We start from the raw sequence: 15,762 nt of genomic DNA on the forward strand, positions 1-15,762 counted from the left end.
AATAGGAAGGAATCAGACTTTACCTGTCCAACCAGAGCTGCACAGTTATATCCTGGTGGTGCTATTTGGACCAATCAAAATGTGAGAATTTGGGAGTTCTCAGTTGCATAGAAATGGACCAATCAGGGACCAGGGGCGGGAACTTCTCACCGTATGTCAGCTTCTCGGGCTCTGGGGAGCCCACTCTCAGTTTCCACGAAAGACTATCTCCCCTGTTGGCAGAAAAACCTTTTGTGGAGGATTGTCTCTGTTGGAAGATTTTTCACCACAGATTTGATAGATGTAAGACTATGCAGACGATCTATTATTGAGTGAGCTTTCGTTTTGAGTGTCTTTCAAGGTGTTGGTCCATTCCAAGTAGGATGTTGAATTTATGGGCATACAGTAGTCCCTAGTATTTTAGCTCCTTTATATCTGCACGGTCTGTGGCGACTGACATCCTTTCTTTCATTCCTAGTATCAGTGGTCTTTTTTTCTTGGCCAGTTTACCTACAGTTTTGCAGACATTTTTGGATCTCAAAAAAACAATTTTTGGTTTCATTGATTTTTCTGTTTTTCTACTTTACTTCCTTGTTTTCTGCCCTGATCTCTGTGATTTACCTCTCTAAAGGAATTTTGCGCTGATCCACGTGTTCTGGTTAAGGCTCGCTGGTGCGGCTGGTGCCGCCTACTCTTCCCAACGCCACACCAATCGCCTCATTCTTTTCTGAATCCGATGAGACTCAAGGGTTGTCTCCAGCACTATGCACATGGGCACACTCAATTTCGCACAGTTTTAGAGAGTTACAGGTCATAGGCTCAGAATCCCCAACCTGGAACCCAAATATGATTTGTCAGCTTCTAGTTTTCGCTTTTCGGCTACTGTGAATCAAGAGCTTCACACAAAACAGTTTGTACTAGCAAAATACTCTAGCGGTAAAAGGCAGAAAGAGCCTGTTACAAAGGAGGTATTTTCAACTTCATCAAGCTGCAGTTGGTCAACTTTTTGTCTTTCAGCTAAAACACCTTGCTGGGACTGTCCCCCCCCACCCCCGTTCCTTAGGAAAGAAACCGTCAAGCGCGCACCTCTCCCGCTCCGGCCCGGGAGATGCTTAATCGAGGCTTTCTGCAATAAATTGGCCACCCTGGGCTACTTTTTGACCCTTGAGCTCACCTCAAGGAGGGGTACCAAGGGAGCGGGCCTGGCAGGCACCCTGATGGGTCTCCGAGCCGTTGTCCTGGCCCACGAAGGCTAAACCCATATCAAGGACCGCACCTACCACTCCACGGCCCTTTGGAGAAAGCCGTCGATGTTCACGGCCGCCGACCCCAGTCCCAAACCCCTCTGAGGTCAATGCCACAGCCTCACCTCCCAACGCCCGCTTCCCGCCCCTCCCTTTGACGGGCTTCTCCGCAGGCCAATGAACAAAGCCGTACCTGCCCCCGGGGTGGGGCCGAGCGCAACCAATCCGCTCGGGTGCCAGCCGGGGGGGGGGGTAGATTCCAAACGGGCCAATCGACGGCGGCGGTGCGGGAGGGGGCGGGGCCGGGCCCGTGGGCTCGGCCAAAGGCCGGGCACGTCGGCGCCGCGAGGGGCGGGCCCGCGGCGTGCGTGCGGCGGCGCGGCGGCGCAGGGCGGGGGCGGGAGGTAAACAAGATGGCGGCGGCGTGTCGGGCGCGGAAGGGGGAGGCGGCTCGGGACGCCCGCGAGTGAGGCCGGGGCGCGGGCGGCGGCGGCAGCGGCGGCGGCGCCGGGCAGCTCCGCGGCCGCCTTGCATGGGCTGGGCCCTCGCACCGCCCCGCCTGCTCCACGCGCGCGGCGGCCGCGGCGGGGGTCGCGCCGCCAGGGCTCCGTTGGCATCGGGAACCCCCGGCCCGGGGCCTGTGGCCTGCGCCGCTTCGGCCGTCCAAAGCTCCGCGGGCTCCCCGCGCCCCGAGGGCCGCAGCCGACGGCGTTCGGGACGGAAAGCGAGCGCCGGCTGCCGTTTGGGGCGGGGGGCGCCCAACGGGCCCGCGCGGTCGCTCGGGCATCCCAGGCCGGTTTGGGGGCTCCTCGGAGACCGGCTTCGACGGAAGTTGCTCCCTGCGGCGGGAGGGCCCCGGGCGGCCTCCCTACCGCGCGACGCGCGCCCGGGGCCGGCGGCAGCAGACTGAGCCGGAAAGGCACCTGCCGGTTCTCGGGACGCCCAGGACGGCGGGGCCGCCGGCAGACGCCCCGGCTCCCTGCGAAGCTCGTCTGCCCTGCTTTGGGAGACCCGGGAACGACTGGCCGTCGCGGTACTCCGGGCGCGCACCGTGATCGGCCGGGAATGGACGGCCCGGAGAAGACTTGGCTTTGCCGCGTCCGTGTTTGTCCGAGGGTCTAAGGTCCCTGGAGGATGACCTAGCAGTTCGCAGCCCCATCGGCCTCTCCAGGGCCCCCGTGGACGCGCCGGCCCGACCGGGAGCTGCCAGGCCGGGTGGCGCCCAAACTTGTGACGCTGCGCACCGTCGGGTACGCGGGCCCCGGATCAGGCACGCTTCTTGAACTCACGTTTAGTACAATCGCTTCTTTTAAAAAAAAAAAAAGGATTTTCCTCTTCTTTTTTTTTTTTTTTCTTTCCTTCCGTTTTCGTTGACTTTCTTTTGGAGAAGGGAATTTGGGGGAGACAAGAAGAACCGCTCACCGGGGAATTCATAAAGGGGATAAGGGACCGCCGGCGGCCGGAGTCGGTGGCCTCTGGTCCAGGATGGATGTGGCGGACCCGCAGCAGCTGGGCATGTTTACAGAGGGCGAGCTGATGTCGGTGGGCATGGACACGTTCATCCACCGAATCGACTCCACCGAGGTCATCTATCAGCCCCGCCGCAAGCGGGCCAAGCTCATTGGCAAGTACCTCATGGGGGACCTGCTGGGGGAGGGGTCCTACGGGAAAGTGAAGGAGGTGCTGGACTCGGAGACGCTGTGCCGGAGAGCGGTAAAAATCCTCAAGAAGAAGAAGTTGCGGAGGATCCCCAATGGGGAGGCCAACGTGAAGAAGTAAGTGTGGGCTGGGGCGGGGGGTGCCAGTGGCGTCCTCCCTTCCTCCCTGTCTTCTTCTCTCTCTCCCTCCCTTCTTTTCTCCTTTTTTTCTGAACCGGAGTTGATCAGCTGGCTCCTGTGTGCTCCTCGCTGGGGAGTGTGTGGCTGGGACCTGTTTAAGTACTTTAGGGAAGGAAGTGAGCTAGCTCTTTGGTGCTGGGTGTTGGTGCTTTTGGGTTCTCGGGCACCAGTGTCAAAGCCCTCCTCCACAGGGGTGCGCCTGCTCCCCCCTCGCCCTCCCAGCTGACCAAAGAACTTAGGTGTCCCGTGGAGCCAGTCGGTGCTTGTTTGGCCCCGAGTTTCTGCCCGGATATGACCCTGGCGGCCGGCAGGTCTTCCGCCCAGCCCGCGGCCGGTACCAGCGCCAGGCGAAACACGATTTGTGTGTGCTGTTGTGGGGGAGCTCTGCGGTTGCCAAAAGCAGTTGTTTGCACCGGCTTATGAGGACGCAGGGGGTGGGACTCGGCTGACTCTGCCGTTCCAGCGGCCTGGGGTGTGACCTGCACACCCCTGACTGCAGGCCTGGCGGCTCCCAGAGAGGAGCTGCTTGTGTCCTGGCGAAGTTCCTACACAAACTTCTTCCTGTGCCGGCAGCTCCCGTGCGCCTCAGAGGGGCTAGGGTCTGTGCGGTGGGCGCCCTGCCGCCTTCCTCTCACCGGTCTCAGGATGGGGGCGCCCCTCCTTTTGCTGCCCGGTGTGGGGCCTCGCCCTGCCCACACCCGCACTCCTCCCAGCCTCTAGATTCCCAGGAGGGCTTTATCTAAGGAGCCAGGCGCAGGACTGATTGTGACCTTGGACAGCTGAGCGCCTGCCAAGCCCATCCTGGGAGCTGTTCACTGGCTCTGCCTTCCCCTCCCTCTTCCCCGCTGGAGGGCGAGCTGAGCCATTTGCACTTGCTCTGGGACCTCCCGGGAGGTGAAGTGGGGGGCAGAGTGGAGAACTGGGGCCCAACTGCCTGGGCTCCAGCAGGTGGGCCTCGTGGTGGGCAAGGCAGTGGGCGGGGCCGGTGGCACAGTGAGGCCTTCTTACAGCACTCCTGCGGCCGGCCGGTGCCCGAGGGCCAGTGCGTCAGCGCTCTGGGCCCGTCTCTCCCCCTGTGAGGTGGGGCCCTGAGAAGCCGCTGTCCTCCTGAGGGCCAAGTGAGCCTCACTTTCAAGTTAGAAAGCCCCGCTTGACTAAGTCAGGTGTCCACATGAGCCAGGAGCGCGTGGGGTTGCTGTGGCGCTCGGTGGGGACAGCGTGCTCCTGCCCCGGGGGTGCTGCCCCCAGAAATTGACCCTGTCCCCGGCTCCTCCCAGGCCTCACCCCCAGCTCCCGGAACAGGCTCCATCCACTCTCTCACTTGGCTGAGAGTGGGCGCCGGTCCGTCAGCTCTGGTGCTGGTCCCGTGACACCATGCCGCCGTGCACGCCAGGCCCCAGCCTTTCAGGAGCAGCCCCCAAGGTGGCCCCAGAGTCCCACCCAAGGGTCTGGGTTCCAGCAGTGGTCGGTCTGTGCAGCTAGTGAGCCAAGCCCACCCCGCTGGCCAACCTGGGGGCCTCGAGGCCTGGTTTGTACCAGAGCGCTGATGGGCGGCAGCAAAGCAGCGGGTCCCGGAGGTCCCAGAGCCTGCCATGACGGAGTGGTGTCGGGCGGGCGAGAGCCCGCTTTGCTAGCATGTACTGTGCTTGTAAGGAAGGCACCCATTCTTGAGGCGCAGTTTGCACACGCCAAGGTCAGGTTGGAGGGCATTTCATCACTGAGAGCTTTTTCATGCTCCACTGGAGACACAAATGGCCAGACCCAGCTAGAGGGCCACAGAGCACTGGCGTCCGGCTCCCGGTCTCCCGAAGGATCAGCAGAGGTCCCAGGAGCCTGTAGAGACGCACGGTGTGTGATGTCAGGGCCACATGAAGCTGGGTCCCTCAGTGTCCATGGGAAGAACTGGAGGGAGACTGAGGCGAGGGAGGCCAGTGGCTGGCAGCAGCAGGGCACTGTGCCCGCGCCCCATTCCAGCTCCAGCTCACGTCTGGACCTGTGCGCAGGGGGCCCCCTGTCCCGGGGCCCCTCGGGGCGCAGGGCGGGCCCTGAACGGTCTGTCCACCCGGTTCGCAACCAAGGTTGGGACCATTGTGCCACCTACAGAAGTCCCTGGCACTGAGGGGGAGCAGCGTTGGCTCCCTGGCGCAGCGCTGCCAGCCACCCTGACGGCGCCCCCACCCCCCATGCAAGCTGCAGTCGGCCTCCGGGAGGGCCCTAAAAGTCCCTTTAAAAAATAAGTCGTGTCTGTATCTTTTTCGGATGAGCAGTGGGGACGCACACATCCAGGCTGTGACGGGCGTCTGGTGGGCTTGCCCCACTCCCTCGTGTGGGGAGCAGCGGGGCTCCCCCCCAGGTGGGCTTGCTTCGGGGTGCAGAGGCTGAATGGCTCCAGCCCTGTAGGCTGTGCTTGGGCCGCAGGACAGCTGCTCAGACACCACAGCCCAAACTCGGTGTGCAGAGCCCTCCGGGGTCACCACACGGAGGTCTTTGTGGTTTGGGGTTTTTTGTTTTTTCATCGACTGTTTAGAAATGTGAAAGAGTTTTGCTCCCACTCAGGGCTTTGCGAAGTCCTGGGGCTGCCTGTCCCGCAGCCTGAGCGGACCTGTCTTTTTGTCCCATGGTGGGTCTGACCCGCCTTGTGCTGTGGACGCGTCTGCTGCATCTGCGAGTTGCTGTGTGCCACTCGGATGACAGGCCCAAGGGCATCTGGAGGGCACGGCGCCGGAAGCGGAGTTTCTGGGTCAGAGGGCGTGTGCGTGCGCCTGACGTTGTCTGTCCAGACCGCCGGCCCCCCAGCCCGTGCACCGGCGCTGGCGGCAGCTGTGTCTCCCCGCCACCCCTTCCCGGTTAGACCGGTTTCCTGGTTTCCTGCCCGCCGTCCGTGCCTGGGAAGCCACGCAGAGCGATGTGCTCGGCCACTCGGGCCGTCCCTTCCCCTCGGCTGCTCCGCTTCCTGTGTGGCCGGGTCCTTGGCAGAGGGGTGGTGGCTCTGTGAGAGGACACTAGTTTCCGGGCTGGGCCTGGCAAAGGCTGGGACCTCCTTGCTGATTGGCGGGTGCTTGGGTCTGGGTGGCGAATGGCTGGGGTTCAGCACGTGGAGAACCAGAGGCTCGGACTGGCCGCCACCAGGTCCCAGTGTTGGGATGCCAGACGGGCCAGCTGCCACGGGCAGCAGCAGCAGGGCACGGCTCACCCCCCTCGGGTCCTGGCAGCTGACGCAGGTGCTGGCCCCCCCGGCAGGCGGGGGGGCGACACTCCCTGACGTGGAGCGAGTGTGGCCGTGTGCAGGCGGTGGCCCCGTGCCGTGTGCTCGATGTCACAGCTGGGGCTGCCCTTTAGCCCACGTCCGCCCTGCGGCTGAATCCTAGTTTATTTTTTTAATGGCTTTACTGAGATATTATTTAAATGGCATAAAATTCACCGTCAGCATCCAATTTGGTGGCATTTGGTACTTTCATGGATCGTGAAATAGTTACGCTTACCTTGTTCCAGAACATTCCATCACCCCAAAGGAACCCTCATCTCCAGCCACCCCACCCCCTCCCGCCTTCGACAACCACTCGCCCACTTCCTGTCGTGGACGTGTCACGCAGGCGGGGTCACTCGCCGCAGGGCCCGTGCGTCCAGCATTCCTCCCGAGCGTCCTGTGTGCGGGCTCCGTCCTCTGCTCTTCATGGCCGAGTGACGCTGCCCCCTGTGGGCGGCGCGGTGGACCGAGGATGGACGCACGGGCCGCGTCCGCCTCGGTCGGTGTGGACGCTCGCGGGCAGGGCTCTGTGTTGGCTTGTGCTTACGTGAGTTCCCCTGATTTTAGTCCCCTCCGGCCTCGAGGGCCCCGTGCCCTGTGTTTCGAGGCGTCAGCAGGGCGGCCGCAGCGGCGGGGATGGGGACGTCTTGCTGAGTGTCCCTCCGCCAGAGCTGCCATCAGCCCAGGCCTGCCCCTGGGTGGAGGGGGCAGAGTGGGTGGTTCCCGGCCCTGGGGACCCCGTCTCCCCTGGCTGGCCGGGGAGGCGGCCACTTTCTACGCCTCCGCGTGTGTGACCAGCTTCATGGCCAGGCTCTGCGGTCTCCCTCTGGTTAGTCGCTGAGTCACCGACAGACCTTGGCCGGGGCACTGCCCGCGGGCAGGTCCCTAGAACCAGCAGCCGCCGCCGCCGCCTCTCCCGCCCGGAAGGCCCGCTGCCCCCCGCGCTTCCTGCCAGCCGCTCGGCTTTCCGTTTCTCATCAAACGCTCTCCCTTCCTGGTCAGAGGGGCGACTCCCAGGAGCCGTCGGCAGCGTGGAGATGGTAGCGGAGGCCCCTCCGCGCCCCTGCCTCTGGGTTAACTCACGCCTCGGGCCGCGCTGATTCCAAGTCTCCAGTGACCCTGCCGGTCACTGTCACCGGTTGCACACACAGTCCCGCCGCCAGGGCACGTGGTTCCCACCACTGCGGGGTCTCCGCGAGGTCGACGGCATGTCCCTCTTTCCCCGGTGTAAGCGCCGGGGCTCGCACATGCGCACAGAGTGCTCTGATCCGGGGACTGGATGGGGACTGCCCACCCCCATCCCTCTGGGCGGCACACGAAGCCTGTGGACTGTTGTTCTTCTTTTTAAGAACACGCTTTACTGACGTCAGCAGGGGTGCTCAGCTGTCTTGCTGCAGGGGACAGTGCATCATCTTCTGCTTTGCGTCAGAATTTGGTGACAGTGGGCAGAGGGGGACACAGCCCGTGGGATGGTTCTGGGCCTCGGCTGTCTCTGGAATTGGGGACACAGAGCCTATGCAGCTGCGTGGTCCTGGGAAGTGTGTACCGCGTGGAGCCACTGCCGCCGTGGCCGCGGGCCTGCCCCCCGCGGCGGACACGTGGCTGCTTCCCACGTGGGGCGCTCTGCTGTGTGCGTGCAGCCCGCCTGGGCACGCAGCTGGAGCGGAATTGCTGGGTCAGTTGGTGGCTGTTCAGCCTCCAAGGCGCCGCCGACCAGCTGCCCCGGCTGTGGGCCTCTCTCCCGCTCAGAGTGCTTGGAAGGCCACGAGCAGAGCAGGCAGCGCTGGGCCTGGCCCTGGCCGCAGGCCGGCAGTGTGGTTGGTGCCGGGTGGGTGGGGCACGGTGGTGTCATCTCTGACGGGGCTGGTGTGGCTGCCTTTTCCCCACACCTGTTCCCGGGGCAGCGAGGGCCGCAGGGCGCCAGGAGAGGAAGGGAGCCCTTGGCGACCGGGACGGCCCTGCAAGCCCGACGTGCCGCACAGAGGCCCTCGCGCTGCTGTCCCGTGTGGCCGCGCCTCCTGCAGAGCAGGCTGTGTGTTTGCAGTGGATTCACGTGTCCCTGTTAGGCCCCCGCTCAGACCAGCACGAGGCACAGCAGCGGCAGGGCCCGTGGGTGCTCGGGGGCCCGAGGGCGGGCCGCACGCGCCCAGGCCCTGGCTGACGCCTGCTCCCCTCTGCAGGGAGATCCAGCTCCTGCGGAGGCTGCGGCACAAGAACGTCATCCAGCTGGTGGACGTGCTGTGCAATGAGGAGAAGCAGAAGATATATCCTTGGCGGCGGGGGCCCTGCGCTCCGTGGTCCCCTCATTCCCGAGCCGGCCGGGGGCGACTCTCCCCTCCTCTCCCTGTGGCACACGGCCAGCCGCGGGTGCCGTGTCTGCAGGGGGGATGCTCTCCGGCCTCAGTCTCAGTGACGGCCCCTGCCCGGGCTGTGGGGGTGGGAGCTTCATCATTCTAGGGGAACCCGGGAATGTCCTTGGTCTTGGCCCTTCTTGAGGGGACAGCTCCTCCAGAGCATGTGGCCCTGGCTGGCTCCGGCGCCCAGAGGCGGCGCATGGGGCCCAGGTCCCACTGAGAGGCCCAGCACTGACCCGCTGGTGCTGTGGCAGGGTTCCCGGCAAGGCAGCGCTCCGTGCCTGTCTCGGGGCTGTCCCCGGTGGACACACAGCCAGGGGCGGGGCTTCGGCCTGACCCTGGGCTGCCGGGCCCAGCCCTGCGGTCCTCCTCCCCCTGGCCCTAGAGACGCGGCCGCTTCGGCTCTCCTGGCCCCGCGGTCCCCGTCTCCCACTGCCAGCACCTTCCGGGGCCTCCCGCCAGCTGTCCCCATGAGCACCTGTGCGCTCCCCACGGGCAGGCGCTGCCTGGGGTGGGCCTTGGCCGGGCTGTGCTTTCCTTAGCGCCGCACGTATATGGTCATGGAGTACTGCGTGTGCGGCATGCAGGAGATGCTGGACAGCGTGCCCGAGAAGCGGTTCCCTGTGTGCCAGGCTCACGGGTGAGCGCGGCCGCCGGGCTGTCCATGGACCGTGGGCTTCGGAGGCTCAGTCTGCGTCCAGCGGCTTTTCCTCGTAATCAGCGGCTGGAGGCTCACACGGGCTTTAAACTTCAGAGAAGGGGGGCTTGTTTTGCAACACCTCTGCCTGGCACCCCCTCTCCGTGTGACCCCCCTACCCCGGCGTGCCCGCTCCCAGGCTGTGGGACCGCCTGCTTTTTCAGAAGCCCTTGGCAGCGCCTCGTGCGGCCCCCGGGGTGTTTGTCCCTCTTCCCCGGTGCTGTGGAAGCAGCTGGCCTGTGGCGTGAGCGCAGGAGAGGTGGGCGGTCAGCCTGGGCCCCCGGCCCCAGGAACGGCCGCAGGGCGGCTGCGTGGCCATCCTCAGGCCGGTGCAGGGGGGCGGGGTTGCGTGACTCTCGAGCTGATGGCGGGGTGTGAGGAAGGGCTGCCTGGTTGGGAGAGGCAACTGAGGGGCCAGGCGGCCTGGGTGGGGGTGACCGCAACTACCTGTCCTGTCCGTTTGGTTTGCCCCGCCCCAGAGGCCCCAGGGCCGGCCCTGCTGCTTGACTGCAGGCACCGCTGTGCCCCGCAGGTACTTCCGCCAGCTGGTGGATGGCCTGGAGTACCTGCACGGCCAGGGCATCGTGCACAAGGACATCAAGCCGGGCAACCTGCTGCTCACCACCAGCGGCACGCTCAAGATCTCCGACCTGGGCGTGGCCGAGGTGGGGCTCGCCCCAGGGCACGGGGGCGGGGGGCTCCCTGAGGGCCCCTGCCTGAGGCCCCCTGGCCCCCCTGGCTCTGTCACAGGCCCTGCACCCGTTCGCGGAGGACGACACCTGCCGGACGAGCCAGGGCTCCCCCGCCTTCCAGCCGCCCGAGATCGCCAATGGCCTGGACACCTTCTCCGGCTTCAAGGTGGACATCTGGTCGGCCGGGGTCACGCTGTAAGTCCCCCTCCCAACCCCGGGGCCCCCCCCTTGCCCACCCGCCTCAGGCTCTGAGTTTCTGGAGGTGGTCCCTCCTGCGGGGGTTCGGAGCCAGAGCCAGCAGCCTGTGGGGACGGCTCCCGCTCCGGGGCGTGGGCTGTCTTCATCCTCCCGGGGCCACAGCTGACCACACGCGTCCCACGGGCACGTCCTGGCCCGATGCTTTACGCAGAGGCTTGTCAGGCGGCCAGTCGCACACGCCACCCCGCCTGGCTGTCGTGTGGGCCCCGTGACTGGGCTTCCGAATCCACGGCGCAGGCTTGGCGGCCATAGCTCCTGGGTCCAGAACCTTCCATCCTCCCCGCACCCGCACTGCCGCCAGCGTGGCTTTGTGCCCCACTAGGAGGGACTGCGCACGACGCCTGCCCCACCTCCCTGAAGCGTCCAGTCCAGCACTTGCCAGCGTTTCCGGGGGTGCAGCCACCACCCTTTATTCCAGAACGTTCCTGTGCCCCAAAGGGAGGGCCTGCAGGTGGGGGCGGTGTGGCCCCTGGGCCGGCCTGCTTCGGGGCCAGGGCCACGGGACAAGCCCCACCTGACCGGCCTCTGTCCTCCCGCTGGGGGCCCAGCTACAACATCACGACAGGCCTGTACCCGTTCGAGGGCGACAACATCTACAAGCTGTTCGAGAACATCGGGAAGGGGGACTACACCATCCCGGGCGGCTGCGGGCCCCCGCTGTCCGACCTGCTGAGAGGTGAGGCCCGGGGGTGCGGGCGGGCGCCCCAGCCGGCCCCGCCCCGTGCTGGGGTGGGGTAGGTAGGCTCCTCCGTGCCCCAGCGACAGGCGTCAGGGGCTCCCCTTCCCAGTGGGCACCAGTGGGCTGGCGGTCTCCTCACGGGAAGCCCATGTCCAGTGGAAGCCGACCGTCACTGCCTGTGCGCTCAGCGATGCCTGACGTGGCCCCGCGCAGGCGATGTCCCCAGAGGCCGGTAGGGCGACCCGGGGCCCCTGGTCCGCGTTCCCCTGCACTGCCCTCGGGGTGTGTGCCTGGCCCCGGCCCGGCGCTCGGCCGGGAGGGTCTGTCTGTTGGCAGGACAGGGCGTGCCCCTGCGGGTCCCATGGCTCCGGCGTCTCGGAAGCCCTGGCGCGGGGAGGGCGTGCTGCTGGCAGCTGCCCCAGGGGTGAGAGGCGGGCACCAGGACAGAGGAGGCCGAAGCGAGCAGGCCCCCCAGCTCCCCAAGCAGCGAGGCCACCAGCGTGAGCCCCACCCCACACCGCTGGGACCTTCCGCTCTGGCCTTCCTCCCGGCTTCGCCGCGTTCCTCTGAGAAGGGCCCCGCTCGCGGGCGCCACGCAGAGCTCGGCTGACCCACTGCCACCCGACTCCGTTCTCCCACAGGGAGGGGCCAGCAGAGGCCGTGGGCTCGGGGCTCTCTTGTGGCCTGAATGTGGCCTTGCCGTGTGGGTTGGGTGGTCTGTGGGCAGGTCCCGCCCCTTCCGAGTGGGTGTTTCCGTGGGACTGGCCGCGAGTACGTGCACCGGGCGTGGCACCCTCACCGCCGTCCTGGGCCACAGTCGTCACCAGCCTCACTCCTTGGGCCAGCAGGGGGTGGCCCGGGCTTCCTTGTTCTTGAGTGTGTGGCAGGCAGGCGGGGCCGGTGCCTTGGGGACGGGGCTGCGTCCTCCTGGCTGGCTGTGGTCTTGTGGAAAGTGGTCCCCGCCCACCCGCATCTTTCCAGCCACACTGCCCACAAGGCGTTGCGTCGGGCGCCGAGAGCCGCATCCACGTGGCTGCGGACCCAGCTCTGCCCAGCTCTGCTGGACAGCAGGCCGCAGGGCCGGGCCGGGGCTCACCGCCGGTGGTCTCCCCGCCAGGGATGCTGGAGTACGAGCCGGCCAAGAGGTTCTCCATACAGCAGATCAGGCAGCACAGGTGCGTGCCCCCGGGCCCAGCGGGGCGGGGCTGGCGTGCGGAGCTGGGTGCCCGCAGGCCGTGCTGATGTGTGGCTTCCACAGCTGGTTCCGGAAGAAGCACCCGCCGGCCGAGGACCTGGTGCCCATCCCGCCGAGCGCCGACTGCAAGGACCGGTGGCGCGGCATGACGGTGGTGCCCTACCTGGAGGACCTGCACGGCTGCGCCGAGGACGGGGACGAGGACCTCTTCGACATCGAGGACGACGTCATCTACACTCAGGACTTCACGGTGCCCGGTGAGTCTGGCGGCTGCAGCGGCTTGCCGCCTGGCCTCACCGTCCTCAGCGTCCCTGAGCCCTCGGGGCAGGTCCAGCCACGCCGGCAGGAGCAGGCGGGGACCCGGAGGGCGGAGGCCTCCCAGCTCCGCGCCGGTTCCTCGGGCCGAGGACCGCATCCCGCCTGGCGGTGAGCGAGGGGGAGGCCCTGGGCCGCTGCCGCCCGCCCTGACGCCTGGCCTTGCTTCCCCAGGTGGCGAGGAGGCATCTGAGGCAGGGCTTAGAGAGGAGCGAGGCGCCCGGCACAGCCAGCGCACAGGCCTGTCTGCAGAGGACGCGGAGGCCGGCAGGGCGCCCAGGCTGGAGGGCCCGCCCCAGGCCTTAGCGTAGCGCCCACCTGCAGGCCTAGAGGCCAAGCCGCATGCGCCCGCGGGCCGGGCCGCCCTTCCCGGGAGTCAGGGAGGCGGCCGCCCCCGCTGCTGGCATGTTCGTCCGCAGCAGCTGGTCTGTTCTGCTCTGGGGCCGCCCCAGGCCCACCATAAAGGTTTGCCCGACGTGTGTGTCCGGCTGGTGCTTGTGTCTGCGCCCCGGCCGGGGGTGGCAAGGGGCAGGCCTGCTGTGGGACGGCCGCTGTGTGGCGCCGGCCTGTGGGGGGACGGGCCCTGGGAGCCGTGTCCCCAGCAAGGCTGGGGTAGGGCCCACATGTCCTGGGTTTGTGTGCCCATCGTAACCGGCCGCAGGGCCCCGGGAGGCGGAGTGTGTGTGGTGCCCCCGCCCCGGGTCCTGGGCTGCACTGCAGTCTCAGGTCCAAGGCCCCCTGGAGCCTTCATTCCCCTCCCACAGAACAGGGCACTGGGGCTCGGAGCGGTGACAGGCGCCTAGAGCACTCTGGTCAGTGGGCAGCCTGTTGTCCCAGTGAGCCTGAGTGCGAGGCCCGCAGAGCTGGCCCCCAAGCACCTCTCGGGCCTGTGTGACACCCAGGGGTCTTTCCTGGGTGGGGGCCCCAGCCCGGGACTGTCCCGCTCCGCAGCGTGCGGCCGTTTCTGTCCGGCCTGCTCGTGCTGGGGCCGATGCCGCCTCCACTCTGGTCTCAGCCATGGGGTCACTCTTGGGGGCTCTCAGCTGCCCGACTGCGGCCTCGCTAGACACCCTTAGGCCTTATGCCAGGTGTGGCTGGGTCCGTGGCTGTTGGGACCGGCCCAGAGAGCGAGCGGCGCGTGTCTGGGACCTGCCGGCCGCTCCTCGGCCACAGACGTGGTGCTGCTGGGTGCCGGGCTCCAGGCGGCCCGTGCGCAGGGACGAACCTGATCTGGGTGCATGGGACAGCTGTGGCAGTTCTGGAAGCTGCCTTGTCAGGCCCTGGATGTCCCTGGCCGAGAGGGAGCCTTGTGCTGGCGAGAAGATGGGGGGCTCCAGGGGGCTGAGGCAGCTTCTACGCCGATCTGCAGCAGGCGCTTCTGGCGAGCGCTGGCTGAGCTGCGTGGGTCCTCGGCGGGAGCGGAAGACGCGGCCCCTCCCTCCAGACTCCTCTCCCCGCACCTCGGCGGGGGCAAGCAGCCCCAGGCCTCAGCCTCCCGGATGCCAGGGAGGGGAGTGGGGGGACTCAGCAGGCCCCCGGCACCGATTGCTTCATCCCGTGCCCAGGGCAGGCAGCTGGCGGGCTGTTTCACTCGCCTTGCCTGAGCCCAGGCCTCCCAGGTCCCGCAGGGCCCTGCAGAGTGTGTCTCAGGACAGGTGAGAGGGCCTGGCTCCCAGCTGCTGGCCACCTTAGGCAGCTCTCCCTCGCCCTGGGTTAGGGCCCTACAGGCCGGACCTGGGCGGGGCAGGTGGGGTCATGCCTGGGGAGTGGGCTGGCTCGGGAGGTGTTGGTCCCGGGCCCTCATCAGCCCACACTTGCCCTCCCCTTCTAGGACAGGTTCCCGACGAGGAGACTGGCCAGAACGGACAGAGCCGGGGCCTGCCCAAGGCTGTGTGCGTGAACGGCACCGAGCCGGCCCCGCTGAGCGCCAGATCGAGGGCGGAGCGCCGGGCCAGCGGCGCCTCCAACCCCGCCCGCAAGGCCTGCTCCACCAGCAGCAAGATCCGCAGGCTGTCGGCCTGCAAGCAGCAGTGAGGGTGGCCTCTGCAGGTGGGCCATGGCGGGGGGGCGCACCACAGGCATTTCCCCGGCTCAGCCGGGTCACCCTCGTGGCCACTGCTGACCGCAGCCGGTCCTGCCCTTCAGAAGCCTGTGGGTCGGAGATCTCGACTCCAGGGTCCAGGTGGAAGGCAGAGATCACTTCCTGCAGGCCACTGGGTACTTGGGGCAGGGTGGACCTGTGTGCAGAGGGAGGTCTCGGGGACTCACCCTGCCCCAGCCCCAGGCCGCTCCCAGGGTGGGGTGCTGGGCTTGGAGGTGGCCAGGTGGGTGGGGGCTGCGAGGGGCCAGGGTCCGGCTGACACTGTCACCCTGATTGCTGCTCATCCCCCTCCCTGCTTCCCCTTCCTGCCCCCGGCTGCCCCAGTCCGAGAAGTGGGGATCAGGCCCCAGAGTTCTGGATACCCCCATCTTCTGCTTCCCTGCCGGGCCCCAGCCCCTCTAGGGCTGCGCGTCATCCCCTGGGCAGTGCGTGACTCATGCAGCGCAGCTCTCAGATGTGACAGCCGCAGGGGACCTGGTCCTCTTAGGGGGCCCTGGGGCGGGGCTCGCCTCCCGGGATGCAGGGTGTGTTCGCCTGCCCAGAACTGACCCCTTGTGTCCCGTTCTGCACCCTGTCTCCAGGAGCCCCGTCTCCAAGCGCCGCAGCTCGGTGTCCAGGCCCAGGTCCTCCTCAGTCTTCCGGCCGACAGCGGGCCCAGGAGGGCTGCGGCCACGCCTCCGCACCGCCACGCCCTCGGCCGCCAGGGATTTCTGGAGGGCTTTGGCTGACGGACAGCAGGGACTGGGGTCCGGCCCCCCCACCCCGCACTGTGGGCAGTGGACACAACCTCCCGTTGACTTCGCAATCCTGCGCTGAGCCCCTCCGCCCCGGCCGGGGGAGGAGCGCGAGGCCGGCCTGCACTTTCCGTTGGGACTGCTGGCTCACCCGCCTTCTCTGTACTTCGCCTCGGTTAGCGCCTCCCACACCTAGTGACGTGTTCGACAAACCACAGCCGCCCGGGGGGGTGGACGGGCCTGCCCACCCAGATGCATGCCCAGCGCCCATGGGAGCCGGGCAGCTGCCTTGTTTTTGTTGTTTGGTTGGGTCCTTTCCTTTTTTTTTTTTTTTTAAGAAAAAATAAAACAGGTGGATTTGAGCTGTGGTTGTGAGGGCTGTTTGGGAGCTGTCGGGGGGCAGGACTGTGCTGTCAGGGCATCTGAGCC

The 15,762-nt window shown here is 66.7% G+C and overlaps 1 protein-coding gene across 4 annotated transcripts; it reads left to right on the plus strand.

The window, feature by feature from the left end:
• The first annotated feature begins 1,948 nt into the window (after positions 1–1,948).
• On the plus strand, positions 1,949–15,695 carry STK11 (serine/threonine kinase 11). Of its 4 annotated transcripts, none has more exons than XR_001594625.2 (10): positions 1,949–2,998; positions 8,489–8,572; positions 9,213–9,302; positions 9,892–10,024; positions 10,110–10,246; positions 10,858–10,985; positions 12,106–12,163; positions 12,247–12,440; positions 12,673–12,963; positions 14,330–14,466. XR_001594625.2 is itself a non-coding variant. In XM_016126649.2 (10 exons), the coding sequence occupies exons 1-9, from the start codon at positions 2,709–2,711 to the stop codon at positions 14,530–14,532; spliced, it is 1,317 nt and encodes a 438-aa protein (XP_015982135.1). In that variant the 5' UTR covers positions 1,949–2,708; the 3' UTR covers positions 14,533–14,547; positions 15,181–15,695. The 4 variants fall into 4 exon arrangements, 2 of the variants coding, with proteins under 2 accessions (XP_015982135.1, XP_036090119.1); XM_016126649.2 differs by lacking the exon at positions 12,673–12,963 and adding an exon at positions 15,181–15,695 and having other exon boundaries at positions 14,330–14,547; XR_004955008.1 differs by lacking the exon at positions 1,949–2,998 and adding an exon at positions 3,023–6,855.
• The last annotated feature ends 67 nt before the right edge of the window (positions 15,696–15,762 follow it).

The sequence above is a fragment of the Rousettus aegyptiacus genome, unplaced genomic scaffold, assembly GCF_014176215.1.
Source record: "Rousettus aegyptiacus isolate mRouAeg1 unplaced genomic scaffold, mRouAeg1.p scaffold_m13_p_16, whole genome shotgun sequence".
NCBI classification, from domain to species: Eukaryota; Metazoa; Chordata; class Mammalia; order Chiroptera; family Pteropodidae; genus Rousettus; species Rousettus aegyptiacus.